Below are 15,397 nucleotides of genomic sequence, written 5' to 3' on the forward strand. Positions count from 1 at the left end.
AGATTCTGATCGTTGTAAGGCATGAATAAAAGTAGAGAATCCAGAATTTCATGGTGGTTTAGAATCAAAAGATTTTCTTTCTTGGTTGAATAAGGTTGAGGAAGACTTGAAATTCAAAGATGTACCAAACAACAAACAAGTTTCGTTGGTAGCAACTATGTTCCGTGGGAGAGCTAATTCGTGGTGGCAACAACACAAACTGTAATGCAGTGAAATGAGAAGTTAGTCTTGTGGAAGAAGATGAAGAAGCACATAAGAGGTGAATTTTCACCACATAATTACATTGACACGATGTACCAGCAGCTGCAAAGCATACACAAAGGAGCATGCTCTATCGATGAGTACACCAAGGAGTTTTGCTGATTACTCACTCTTAACAAACTGTATGAGATAGATGCGCAAACAATATGTAGGTAATATCCCTCAACAATATCAGGACACACTCAACATGTTTGGCTGTATTTCTATTTCGGATGCACATCACAAAGCAAGGAAGATATAGAAGTAAGTGGTGCATATACACTCAAATTGCGGTACCAATGTGGCAGCATCTCTGATAAGTAACCATATTACTTGAATACCAGGTAAAACTAATAGACCTAATTCTGTAGCTGCACCAAATAAAACCACATTTAATACTTTTTGACGACGATGTCATAAGTGTGGAGAGTTTGGACACAAAGGCAGTGACTGCCGAAAAGGAGAACCGGTGAATAAGGTGTTGTTCACTGAAGAAAACAGTGGCAATGATGGTATTTTTTATGATACTCCTGAAGATATTGAACTTACCGATGAAGTTTTTCTGAAGATCAAGGAGTAAATTTATGGTAAAAAGAAGTTACCTTACTTTGCTTAAAAAAAGATGACGACATATGGTTGCGCACCCATATATTCCAGTCAACTTGTATGATAAAAGGAAAGGTATGTTATCTAGTTATTGATCCTGATAGTTGCGACAATCTGATTGCTGAAGAGATTGTGAAAAGGTTCAAACTGTAAACCAAGGCACATCTACATCCTTACAAGCTTTCCTAGCTTAAGAAATGGAACAAGGTAAAAGTAAGCGCTTGATTTTCTTTTCAATTAGTAACAAATATAAAGAAAAAGTCTGGTGTGATATTACTAGTATTAATGCTTGTCACTTGTTTTTGGGTCTTCCATGGAAGTTTAACAGAAAAACTAGTCATAATTGTTATAAGAATACCTATAAATTTTTTTATGGGACGATGTCCATATAATAATTGTACCCAGCAAAGAGATTGTTCCTAAACCATTTACCATATAAGCTACCAATCTATTATCATTTAAGCAGTTTGAAGATGAGATAGAAGATGCAAGTGAATTGTATGTGTTGATTGACAAATAAGAACACGTTGAAAGTAGTATTTCCAGTGCAGCTTAACGTTTAATTGAAGATTTTATGGATGTTTTTCTAATGAATTTGACTGATGAGTTACCACTGTTCCTAGATATTCAACATCGCATTGATCTAGTTCATGGATCACACTTGCCAAATACAGCGCATTACAGAATCAGTCCTAAATAGTATGAAGAACTCCATCGCCAAGTTAAAGCGTTATTACATAAGGGATTAATCTGACGAGTCTTAGTCAATGTGCAGTACATGCCTTGTTGAACCCGGAGAAAGATAATACGTGGATGATGTGTATTGACAGTCGTGCTATCAACAAAATCACAATTAAATGTCGTTTTCCTGTTCCAAGGTTGGATGGCTTGTTAGATCAGTTGAGTGAAGAGAAGGTATTCAACAAGTTTGACTTGAAAAACAGATACCATCAGATAAGATTCGTCAAATTGATGAGTGGAAGACTGTTTTTAAAACTTAAGATGGTTTATATAAGCGGCTTTTTATGTTATTCGGATTAACTAACGCACCAAGTGCATTCATGCATACCATGAATTAAGTATTGAGACATTTTATCTGTACTTTTGTGGTTGTTTACTTTGATATACTCTTGTTTACTGTGCTAATATGGACTTGCACGTCCAACATCTTTGAAAATTTCTTTTTGTGCTATGCAGGAAAAACTATTTGCAGCCATCAAGAAGTGTTCCTTCATAACGGATCAGGTTTTATTTTTCGGTTATGTGGTGACCAAGGATGGGATTAAAGTATCTAAGGTTGAAGCTGTGAGAATTCGAACCAAACCCACTACTTTGCACGAGGTAAGGAGTTTCCATAGTTTGCTTCTTTGTACCAACATTTTATCCCCCATTTCAGTACCATTATGGAACCTATCACTGAATGCATGAAAGATGAAAGTAGGAAAATTTTCATGGTCTGAAGAAGCCGATGAAGCCTTTGAAGATGTCAAAATAAAGTTAATTGTTGCCCGCTGTTAGTGCTACCTGATTTTAGCAAGCCGTTTGAATTACACTGTGACACACAAAACGTGGAGATTTGAGCTGTTTCGAATCAGCAAAGACAACCAATCGCTTATTTCATTGAAAGGTTGAATGATGCTAAGATTAAACATAATACCTATTATGTGGAATTCTATGCAATAATTCACGCTTTGAAATATTGGCATCATTATCTAGTTCATAACAAGTTCGTAATCTTTTCCGATCATGACTCTTCGAAGCACATCAACATTCAAAGAAAAGCTTTCTTTAGACATGGTGATTGGACTGATTATCTACAAGAGTTCACTTTTGTGCCACAGAACAAGGCTGTATGGCAGAATCTTAATAGAGCTGATTGATATGAGTTAATTAATGAAAAGAGCTTCAAACATATCCCTTATATGATTAACCACGATCCACGTCCTTAGAATTTGAGTCATGTAACTGAAGTTACTGAACAGTTGAACTTGGAACCTCTAAACCGTCTAAGATTGATGTCCGACCTCTGTAGCAGGCGTCCAACATGATGCACTGTTACTTGGCATTATGTTTTTTTTTTTGAAGCATCAGTTCGCTACTTGGTGTCTGGCACTTATGAGCCTAGCTGGCCAGACATCAAACGGAATATTTGTTTTTCTAATTAAAATTAAATAACCTAAATTTTGAGAAAGGGGAAAAATCAAGTAAAAAGAAAACAAGCAGTTAGTATTTGTGCCTGGCTGCCCGCCCCCACACCCCCACACTTCTTCGTTTCCTCTTCTTTTCCTTTTGTTTGATTTTTAGTTCCCTTCTTGTTTTCTTCTCTCTCTCAACTGTCGTCGTCGATCCGTGTTCAACCCGCGTCCTAGAGAGAGAATCCAGAACCATAAGAAAAAGAAAAAGAAGAAGAAGAGAAACAAGAAATTATTTAGAGAGGAGAAGAGAAAAGGGATTTCATATTACGAATCTGCATCCATTGAAAGGCAACGGCATATCCGAGGTTAGGGATAATAATCGGTTTAGAGGAGTGGTCAAAGTAAAGATTTGAAAATTTTGAAAGGAAAAACGATTTGTCTGGGTGGGGAATATTGTCAAACACTTGATGGGTATCATGAATTAGTATGGAATTTTTCTACAGAAACATCAATAAATTATGACGTTTTACATTGCTCGCGAGTCTTCGAAGTTATGGCGAAGGATTTGTACAGAGACTTTTATAGAAATTCATCTACTTGCAGAAAAATGGAAGCTTTTACTTGCAGGATTAATTTGTCAGGTAACCACCCCCTTTCAATGAACTTAGGGTTTTCTGTAGTACCTTGTTTTATGATTACAGAGATCTCCAGGTTGTGGATTTTGGAGTTGGGGCATCTCAAATTTCTAAGTTTTTTTTTTTTTTTTTTTTGATAGTCAATGTTGGGATATGGAAACGATTTGAAATATTTGGGTAAAGAGAAGATAGTTTTTTTACATGGGGTTTGGTTGATTTTCATTCATAGTTCACTCTTCATTGTCAAATTGCCTTTGAAGAAAACCAGGAAAAAACTACGAAAAAGTTGCTTTCTTTTTCAGTCTAACTTTAAATTTAAGAGATCTGTTCATTTGCACGTTCTCTCCTTTAGGATGAAGCTTTCTGATTTTCTGTGATCGAGAGAAGTTTTTGTTTTTTGAGTTATGGTGTCAACCGATATGAAGCTTCTCTTTTGTTAAACTCTGAAACATTGAAGTTGTATACTAAGTTTTGTTTTATTATTTGGTTGTATATTTGATTTTTCTGGCCGGGGGTTGTGTTATTCACGTGTTTTTTCTTCTTCAGTATATTCATGGTTTGGCAGCCCGAGGAGTTCATTATTTACATCGACCAGGACCAACGCTTCAGGATATGGGATTCATGTTTCTTCCGGTGTGTATCCCACGTCCTCTTCTCTTTGAGTGCATTTACAAACTGGAAGAATGATTTTCATTCTTACATTTATGTTGTTGTTTTAGGAGCTCGGGCGTGACAAAGCTTATATCAGTGAGACCGTATTCTCCTTTGTTTTTTTCTCCTTCGTATTGGTGAGGTTCTTCAGCCAATCACTAGATTATGTAGTCTTTAAATGGTTGATTAATGTGTTTATGTTGAAAACTCAATAAGTCCTCGATGTGCAGCAGCTTTTGCTGCAATGGAAATGATGTTCAGTTTGTAATCATGATTCATATAATTCTAGTGTGACTGGTAGGATGCAGTATTCTTTGTAAGACAGGCTTAGTTGGTCAAGTTACTTGCCTTGGCATTATGGAGATGCTATTTCATTTTCATTTTGGCCCCAGTATATAACTTAGAGAAAACCTTTTCTTTCTTCTTATGATATTGTTTTCTATGAATTTGTGGTTACCATGGTTTAGACTTCAGAGTTCCAAGACACGTCACTAATTGAATGTTTACTTTGTTGCAGTGGACTTTTCACCCTTTTATATTTCAGAGCAAAAAAATCTACACAGTTCTGATATGGCGCAGAGTGTTGGCATTTTTGGTTGTAAGTGAAGATTATATAATGTATCTTTGCCTGATTTTGCTTCTTATTATCATGAGTACTCCTTTGAGTTTTCACTGAATCACTGGTTATTCTAGAAGCCAAAAGCTTGCTTTCCATTTTAGGAAGATGCTGAACCCATTTGTTCAGTTGGCTTTTCACATCGCATACTTTAAGTTAATTCTGGTTAATTTTTATCTCCAACACCAGTCAAATATTTACCATATGCTTGGTTGGTTCCTCTCAGGGTTCTCAAGCGCTCCGGATCGTGACATTTTATTCTACGCAGCTTCCTGGTCCAAACTATCATTGCCGTGAGGTAGGTGATGGTGAATCTGCAGCCTGCTTTATACCACGTTCCTGTATTTTTTATTTTTGTTTATTTTGGGGTCAAGTGTGAGCTACTGGTTCTAAAATTGGGTGCCATTTTACTTCTTTGTTTCAGGGTTCACCACTTGCAACTCTGCCTCGTCCAAAAAATGTTGTGGAAGTGCTTCTAATTAACTGTGAGTTAGTTTTTTTTAACATTTGCTTGCCTTACATTCGGAAAAAATGAAATTAATCACTAACTCTAGTTTTTTATTTATTAATGAGCAGTTCCGAAGGGTGTGATTTATGGATGTGGAGATTTGATATTTTCATCTCACATGATCTTTACCCTCGTTTTTGTACTTACTTATCAGAAGTATGGCACGAAAAGGTACTAAATATTTCATCTTTTATAGGATGAAACTGATAAATTTTTGCAGTCTTGAATATCTTTGCTTATTTTAGCTTTTACTTTCACTAAATATCAAGAGGGCAATGGGGTCTTAGGTGGGTCATATTTTAAAAGACGCACTACCCTGCTGGTGCTATGTCCACAAACTGATCTGTTAACTTGTTCTTCATCCAATGAAGCCTTGTAATTCGAGTGGGACATGTGTGTTTTCTCTATTAATTGTTGTTGGGGTTGGGACATGTGTGTTTTCTCTATTAATTGTTGTTGGGGTTGGAACGTGTAGGATTATCAAGCAGCTTGCTTGGTCGATTGCTGTTGTTCAGAGCTTCCTCATTGTCGCTTCTCGCAAGCATTACAGTGTTGATGTCGTTGTTGCATGGTATACTATGACTTTTCATCTCTGTCAGAGTTCCTAATGACCGGACTCTTTTATGTTTTAACTGATCTCTTTTGATTCTCACATGCAGGTACACAGTAAACTTGGTTGTATTCTTTATAGATAAGAAGTTGCCAGGTTAGCATATAATGTGATTATTATATAGACCTGCTTCTGTATAGGTTCAGTTATTTGAGTCCCTTTTTTGCGTATATCATGGAAAATGATAGTTATCTTCTCCACCTCTGCACACAGAACTTCCGGACAGAACAAATGGACCATCGTCACAATTGCTGCCACTAAGCACCAAAGATAAAGAGAGTAGAACGAAAGAAGAGCACCTCAAATTGTTAAACGGGAATTCTGATTCAACAGATAGGGTATGAAAGGAAGCAGTTATATCCTAGTATGCTGCACTTGTTTTATCGCTGTTAGTGACACTTCAAGATTTTTGTTTGTTCTATTTTCAGAGACCAAGAACACAATTGAATGGGAAAATTCTAGAAGATTTAAACACGGTCCATTCAGATAAGGAAATGAATGGTACATAGAAGGATACGACTGTAGGTGCCGATGAGAGTAAAATTAAAATTCACAAGAGTTTTGATTGAAGTTGATCAAAGAAGGTTACTAGAGATTCACCAATCTATTAATTGTAGAGATAGCTTGATATATCTCAGGTGCTTCAACTGCCAACTTCAATCAAAGAAGATTATTCAGAATTTAGTTAAAAGTTTTTCTGTTCGTGTTTGGGGTGATATTGGATTATTTGAAATTTATGTAGTATCAAAATCGATTTTACAGCTTTCGATTTGTTAAGCAACCGACGGAAGTTTGTCTGAAATTAGGATAGTGCACATAGTGAGTGATTTATGTCACGGGGTTTTGAGTTCCCAGTACGCAAAGTAGAGTGGAAAGACTTCTACAGGAAGGTCTCCAAATGACTCTCGAGTCTCAACCTCTTGCGCAAACCTAAATCATGGGGAGGAGCAGGGTTTATGGCAAGGTTCACTGCGTTGGGGGTGGGGTGGGGATCGGAGCAACGGCTGATGCCCAAGCTGCAACTGTACGTAGTTGTACCCATTAGATTTGGGGGTATATTAATTATATGTTCATACTTTTAACTCCCTACAAATATATCCTTATACTTTTAATAATCTTATCCATTTAATATTAGATTATTTTAATACCCTCATGTATATAGTATATTTTTCTTTATTTCAGGATGTAACAAATTTCTTCCACTACCACTCCACCACCATTGCACCACCACCAGTCCGTCACCACCACTGGCGCCACCACCACCACCACTGGCGCCACCACTGGCGCCACCACTAGTCCGCCGTCGCCGCCACCACCACCACTGATGCAATCACTGCCAGTCCGTCGCCGCCACCACCACCGCCGCCACCCACCCACCACCACTAACAATCACCACCACTGATGCAATCACCACCTCCTCCTCCGCCTCCACCCACCCACCACTGGTTTAGGTATTTTGTATCAACAACAGTAGTTGATCCGGAAAAAAAAAGGGATCAACAACATATGTTGATCCAATTTAGGGATCAACAACAGTAGTTGATCAACCCACCGCCACCACCGCTGGTTCAGATATTTTTGTATCAACAAAAGTAGTTGATCCATTTCAGTTGGATCAACAATGGATGTTTATCCATGTTGATGGAAAAAATGCTACCATTTCATTAGCTGCTGTTTCAAATCCACCAACAAAACCATCAACCACCATTAATAATCCATAACAGCAACCACCATTAATAATCCATAACAGCAACCACCGCCACCATCACCGCCGCCACCATCGGTTCAGATAATTTTGTATCAACAACGGTAGTTTATCCATTTAAATTGGATCAACAATGGGTGTTTATCCATTTTCAGTTGGATCAACAGTAAAAGTTTATCCATTGCAGTTGGATCAACAATGGATGTTTATCCATGTTGATGGAAAAATGCTACCATTTCATTAGCTGCAGTTTCAGATCCACCAACAAAACCATCAACCATCACTAATAATCCATAACAGCAACCACCGCCACCACCACCACCACTAACGCAATCACCGCCAGTCCGCCACCACTGGTTTAGGTATTTTGTATCAACAACAGTAGTTGATCCAAAAAAAAAAGATCAAAAGCATATGCTGATCCAATTTAGGGATCACAACAGTAGTTGATCCAAAAAAAAAAGGATCAACAATAGAAGTTGATCTATGTAAACTCATTTGTAGTTGCACCCTCTTCATAAACCACAACTGCCAAAACCATTGCATCATCACACGTCACCTGCAACATAGTTTAGCTGCTTTAGGACTTCAATTCAGCTACAATCCCTCATCCATACTCAATTGCACCAATCCTGCAACGCTGCTTCTTTTGTAATTTCAGCACCACCATTTGAGCTTCACTTCAGCTGTAACATTGCTATTTCAATGCCAACTGCAACAACACAGCCATTGCCTTAACTGTCACTAGCACAACCATCTCAAGCCTAAGACTCCGTCCAGTTAACCCCTGCAATTCCATACATAACTCAACACACACAATCCATCATCTGAGTCCTTAGAACTTAGCCATACATCCATTGTATCACAACCTGCAATTTCTAGCCACTGCCAAGTACCCTAGCATTCATCTACAACCAACCAGTAGCAACCACTCAATCAATTTCATAGCCTTGTCACCAGAGACTCAGCTCAAGTCATTGCATCAGTTAGCACCATCATTTCCTCAAGCCAACAGCCTTCATTCCATTTCAACTTGCAGCCGCAAACATCACTTCTTGTAGCTTCTTCTTGCAGTCTTATCATCACCTGCAATCATCCACCAAAAGCACCAGACTCCATTCCAACCTTGCCTGCAATCCATGGCTTCACGATGATACACAGTAACAGATACTTGAATCTCTTCTCTTCCTCAACTGCTCTGTGTTGTTTTAGCACAAGCATAAACAAACCCCAAATTCATACCCATCTCAAATCAATCACTACAACCACTTCCAACAACATCTGTAGCTTCATGCCTGCAACAGTTGCAACTTCAATCCAGCAAACCCATTTAGGAAACAACAACTCTTTTTGTTAATCTTCCCATCCATCTCAGTACCACCTGAATTTCAACCCAAGAACGAACCAGAACTTTAAGAACCCTAAATTCATCTCAGACTTCAAATACAATACTGTAAATGGAATACCCATTTCCCTTGTAAATCTGCAATCATAACCACCATCTCCAATTTCCACATCTCCATCGATCTTGTTAACTCAATACAGATCCCCATCTGTAACTGAAGCTTGCCCAAAATCTCTCCACAGCAGCAAACACCACAGCCATCTGCTAAATCAATTTCAATTCAACCATTAACAGAATTTAGATTACTCCATCTAACTCTCGCCTGGCTTCAGATCTCTTTCTCGATCTCTAACATATCAGCTTCATCTTCAACAATGAATCCAGATCTTCATTAACCTCAGATTCATTTGAAACCCATGAAAATCAACATCATAATCTATTTCAGAAGAAGAAGAAGAAGAAGGTGTCATCTGTTGATGATAGTTCGATTAAATCCGGAATCTGTTAGCGACGAAGAAGGTGGTCGTAGTTGCAGAGGTGGTGGTGGAGCGATCTGATTTTAGGTTACGATTTAGCGGCGGAGAATATGGTGAAGGTGGTGAAGCGACGGATTAGAAACAAAGAAGAATGAAACGAAGATGGTGACGATGGAGATGCTGTTGTGGTGGAGAGATGGAGATGCTGCTGCTGGTGGTGGAGAAGCGATGGAGATGGAGGCGCTTCTAATTAGAAAAGAAGAAGTAGAATGATAGATAACAATAACATGGCAAATTTGGAAGAAATAAAAACCTTATTGGACCCCTGATGGGCTTGGACAAGGAGAGGGATAGAATTATTGTGTGATAAGGACATTTTTCAGCCCATCAAAAAAAGGGACATTAGTTCAATTTCCACTTAGATTTGTCATCTAGTTGTTCACTTATCTGCAGTATGGCCCATTAGATTTATCATATAGTTGTTCACTTATCTGCAGTATGGCCCAAATTTCTGTTTTTTGACCTATTATTTCAACTCAAAAACTGTTGTGGTAGTGCAAAATTTATCTGAAACCAAAATATACACCATATCCCGACATATGTTCCCATAATTCTACATTGGCACATACATCAGAATTTTCCAACACCTTGAGAAGTTATAACCTAGTGACCGTAATTATCTTTAAACAGTAAGATTTGGCCCCTCTGCCAAAAACCATGTAATTGGCATTGTTGATTGTAAGTTTGCCCTGTGACTCAAAATCGATCTTATAATTCAAAATTTATTTTGGTCTAAATATTGAGATACGATACGACTCAAAATAGGCAAAACTCGCCTAGTATCTAAACCAAATCTGCCATTTCGACACTAAATTTACCACACGTCCCGATATTTATAATGAAATCTCTAAACTTACCCGAGTGACCCCAAATCTTCTTAAAGAAAAGCGGTGATACGAAATCTATTTTATTATTCAAAATCAACCTCGTGATGTGTCACATGACCAAAAAGGCTAAAAAAAGTCTCATAGCCCAATGTGACATAAAAATATACTGTATATTAAACCTAAAATTGTCCCGTGGCCATATATATGGTGCCAAATCCACCACTATGAATATCTCCTACGTGACCTTTGTCGTTTAGTAATACTCGGTCTTCCACTCATGCCTTGGTATTAGTGGAGTTTTGTCTTCTTACAAACTCATATGTTAACACATAACTTAAGTGATTGTGTGAGAAGCTAACTTGTTAAGAGATACGAGTAGTTAATTAGATGAAGCATTTTTTGCGTTGTTTTTGTTTAAGGTCTTTTACCGAATTAGAAAGCTTTTAGTAGTATCGTTGGTGGGAAACTAAACCATATTGTTATTTTATTTTTTGATTAATTGACGTGATTTAGAACTAGCAGAATAGTTATCTTAGATAGATCAAACAACTAGAGCTTTGAAGTCATTCCTTGGAGGTACTAATCCTTCGATTTTATTTCTTTATGAAGCTAAAATGTTGGAAAGTATGTCCTTACAAAGAGTGAATCAATTTGGTTTCCATAATTCTTGCATTGTCTCATCTGTGGGAAGAAGTGATTGGTTATTGTTACTTTGGAAGGAGGAGATACAAATTAATATTATTACTCGGTCTTCAAACTTAATTCATGTAATGTTTAATCATAATGGCCCTAGAAACCCATGATATATATTACGTGTATATGGTCCACCTGTTACTACTCATGGAACAAGTTTTTGGGAAAACATGACTCAACATGTCCAGAACTTCAATGGATGTAAGTGTTTCATACGAGACTTTAATGATATATGTTATAACAATGAAAAATTGGAGGTCTGCATGTTCTAAATTCAAATATTTTGTACTTAAACAACTTCATTCAACAGATTCATCTCATAGACTTGGGTTATAATGGTCCTTCTTATACTTGGACTAATAGTCGTGCCATGGAAGGTTTGATTTGACAGCGTCTGGATAGAGTTCTTGCTAATCCAGAATGGTACATAGCGTTTCATAATGCAGTTGTTCTTCATCTACCAAGAATCGTAAGTGATCATGCACCAATTCTTTTGAATACTTGCACAAATATTTGTAGAAAGTTGGAGCTTTATGGCTTTCTTATAATGAGTTTTTAGATAAAATAAGAGAATGCTAGTCCGTAGATGAAGAAGAATATATTCAATCTAAATTGAAGAAACTAGGTTCTTTCCTTACAGAATAGAGTGGCAGAAGAATAAGTTGTGTCAAACATAAGATCATCATTTTAAAATCCAAATCGCTAAGAATTCAGTCGTGGAGACCTTCAACAACATGGAAAAATGGTAACATCTCAGCATAATGATTAACTCATTATGGAAGTTATGTATTGTGATCAACGTATGCAGCAATTATGGGCAAAATATGGTGATTGGAACACGAGACATTTTTATCTATATATCTGTTCAGCAAGGAAAACGAAAGAACACAATCAGTCATTTAATGGTTGGTAATCAAAGTTGGATAACAGACCAAGGTGAGATTGCACATGAACTTGTTCATCGCTTTCAATATTTTTTTCAACAATCATCTATGTCAGAGATACCTCACTTCTCATTCAAGCCCATTCTGGTTTCTGGGTAATGAGGCTTTGTGTAGAGTTATAACAATAGAAAAAAAATCTAGGAAGTCGTATATAAAATGAGTTTTTTTACTTCTCTGGGATGGGATAGGCTTTCACTGTTTTTTTGTTCAAAAAGTGTTGGTCTAGAGTGTGTAACGATGTATTCAGATCAATACAAAAGATATTTATAACTGCTACTTCCCCGATTTATTGAATCACAATAATACAACATTGATCCTGAAGATTAAATACCCTTCTACACCTTTTGATTTCCGTCCAATATCTTTGGGTAACGTATTATACAAGATAGTGATTAAAAATTCTTACTAATAGACTCAAACCTTATTTGGAGGAATTTATTTTTTGGTCAGTTCATCAGATTCTTTGCAACATCAACATTGTTAAGGAATTGCTACAATCTACGAATAACTCTAGAGCTACTAATGGTCGCTTTGCACGGAAATTGGACATGGCCAAGGCTTATGAGATAGTTAATTGGAGATTTTTTTGGAATATATGTTAGGAGTTATGGGGGTTTCTGGTGCTTCCCATTCTCTCATTATGACATGTATTTCAACTGCTTCTTTCTGAATCAACTTAAATGGTTTTCCACAAGGTTTCTTCAGGAGTGAAATGGTATTTATCAAGGATGTCCACTCTGTCCTACATTGTTTATAATATTCTCACATGGTTTTATCTTTAGTCATGCATCAATATGAAATTTAGTGCCTTTACTAAGTTATAAACTCAGTAGACAGGCTCACACAATTACACACTTTATGTTTGCATATAAGTTGTTCTTTTAATGCAAATACAAGAACTAATGTGATAAATTTAATGAAGCTGCTAAAGGAATATGCGGATATGTCAGGACAACTAATTAACTATGACAAGTCCTCAATACACTTTAGCGAAAGAATTTCCATTTTGAGAATACAAGCTACAATTCATGATTTGGGTGTAAGGGAAATGACAGTGGAGGACAAATATTTTGGCATTTATCCGTATACTACAAAATCTCCAGTTTTGACTTTCTCATAGACAAGTTTACACGTAAACAGTCAGGTCGGAGAGTACATTTTGTCAATTATGTAGGGAGGACTATGTTATGTAAATCAACTTTCTTTGCAATTCCCATATACTTCATGGGTTTCTGTTTGTTAGCTAAAAGTGTGACACAAGAAATTGAAAAAATTATAGGATGCTTCTGGTGGGGGCACACAACAGACGAACGAAAACTTCGTTTCATTAACTGGAATAAAATGGAGTTACGAAAAGAATGTGGAGGTCCTGGAATAAGAAACATGGATTTAATGAATATTGATCTCGTCTATAAACTCGCTTAGATATTCCTAGAAAATGAAGATGCAGTGTGGGTTCAATTTTTAAGTGCAAAATATATTTAGGATATCGCATTTTGGACTATGGAAAAACCTGAAAATATACTGCTACTTGGAGCAGTTTATTAGAGGTGAGTCAAATTCTTGAAAACAAAATTTTCTGGTAAGTAAATGATGGAAAGAAGATACATATTTGGGATGATCCATGGTTATATTAAAGTATGGAACATTTCATTTGCAGTCCTTCATCTATGCCTAATAATAATCCATAAGGTTTCTGACTTGATGACACCCAACTCAAGGTCTCGGAGTCTTCCCCTTCTTAATGAATTATCCCCTCCATAGGAAGTTCAATACACCACTTCAATTTACTTAAGTTCAGAAAAAGAATATGAGTATACATTAACTTGGTCATATACCCCTTCAGGGAAGTTTTCAACAAAGTCGTGTTATCGGTTGTTGAAAAATAATGTTCATCTTCTTTAGAATTAAGTATTTTCCCATGGAAGAGATTATGGTCCTTCTCTAACCTTCTTCCGAAGATTCAAATATTTATACGGAAATTCTTTCATTCATAATGGCATTGCAGTGAAAATGAACATACACAGGTTCGTTTTTAGTATTGAAACTGCTTGTGCTTTCTGTTTCCAGGAGTAAGAGTTTATTGCTCACTTACTATCTGATTTTCCTAGGTCAATAACAGTGTTTGATAGAGCTAATATGAAAGTAAATTATCTATTTCCTGTAAATAGATTACATCACCTCTTAATAGATTGGATGAAATATAATTTAGATAACAAGTTTATACAAAGGATGTTCATTATTTGGAATCTCTGAAAAATGAGAAATGACATGATTTTCTCTAGAGTTAATTTCTCAGAGTATTTGGTCATTAAAAATGCATTACAGGATTTTGATCCGTGTATGACTGGAAAATCCAATGAAAGGGGTTTTATTTCTTAATCTCCCCTAAATCTTTGTTGGTCTCCTCCTAAATCTCAGTTCATAAAGATTAATGTGGATGCAGATTTTGTGCCAAATACTGGAGCAGCAGGGAAATTGCGCGTGATCACAATGGAAGTTTTCTAGGTTGGGTACTAAAACATTTGATACTACCTCCTCTTTACTATCAGAATATATTGCTTGTAAATTATGGATGGATCTGGGTAAGAAGTTTAATTTCGATAAAATCATTATTGAAGGGGATGCAATTAATGTCACTTTGGTAGTTCTAGGGGATGTAACTGATATTTCGTGGAGTAAACGGTTTGTAATCTTAGAATTATAGATGATATTTCCTCTTTTGCGGATGTAAAAACTTCAGCCTGTTCCTAAGGGTGCACAAAATTTGGCACATCTTTTGTGTCAATGTGTAATGCACGAGAATGTAAATACATGGTGGAATGCTAATTCTATGCCTCTTTGTATTCGTTCAACCCCCAATTACTGAGGTATTTAATAAATAGGTTTTGTTGAGCCATCTCCCCTCCAAAAAAAATATTTTGTAAACCTTTGAACGAGGGATTACTAGGAATTTTAAATATAAAAACTTCAACTTACAAATGATTGATAGAAACTTAAGAAAAATCCAACTTCCTTATGGGTCTCAATTTCGAATGAAAAATATTACCCCAATTATGATATTTTTCATACTAATACTACACCGAGAAAAAAGACTGTTGAATCTGAACAAATACTAACATGAGTCCAACAAATAATGAAGAATTGTTTTGGGTAAATAAGGAATAAGATAAAATTTTGGGATGATTTTTGGATACCAGATACTCCGCCTCCTTTAAGAAGGCCAATACTATTGCAAATGAAAATTCAGTAAGGTTACCCATGTTTACTCTGATGGGAAGCCTAGAATCAAACCAAACTTGAAATTTGTTTTGATCAACCTACAACTGATAATATCAAGATGACA

At 36.5% G+C, this 15,397-nt stretch overlaps 1 protein-coding gene across 1 annotated transcript; it reads left to right on the forward strand.

Annotated features, from left to right (window-relative positions):
- The first annotated feature begins 3,070 nt into the window (after positions 1-3,070).
- Positions 3,071-7,148, forward strand: LOC113323064 (phosphatidylinositol:ceramide inositolphosphotransferase-like). The gene is made up of 11 exons (XM_026571310.1): positions 3,071-3,622; positions 4,163-4,249; positions 4,336-4,404; positions 4,785-4,865; positions 5,110-5,181; positions 5,308-5,368; positions 5,460-5,562; positions 5,867-5,962; positions 6,051-6,097; positions 6,215-6,339; positions 6,430-7,148. Exons 1-11 carry the CDS (start codon positions 3,500-3,502, stop codon positions 6,508-6,510), a joined length of 945 nt encoding a protein of 314 aa, XP_026427095.1. The 5' UTR covers positions 3,071-3,499; the 3' UTR covers positions 6,511-7,148.
- The last annotated feature ends 8,249 nt before the right edge of the window (positions 7,149-15,397 follow it).

Source organism: Papaver somniferum, chromosome 11 (genome assembly GCF_003573695.1).
Source record: "Papaver somniferum cultivar HN1 chromosome 11, ASM357369v1, whole genome shotgun sequence".
Classification (NCBI taxonomy): domain Eukaryota; kingdom Viridiplantae; phylum Streptophyta; class Magnoliopsida; order Ranunculales; family Papaveraceae; genus Papaver; species Papaver somniferum.

Coding starts and splice junctions, on each gene's coding strand:
- LOC113323064 (XM_026571310.1), top strand. CDS start 3,500: ATGACGTTTTACATTGCTCGCGAGTCTTCGAAGTTATGGCGAAGGATT. Junction 5,182..5,307: donor CAAACTATCATTGCCGTGAG/GTAGGTGATGGT, acceptor TCTTTGTTTCAG/GGTTCACCACTTGCAACTCT. Junction 6,340..6,429: donor ATTCTGATTCAACAGATAGG/GTATGAAAGGAA, acceptor TTCTATTTTCAG/AGACCAAGAACACAATTGAA.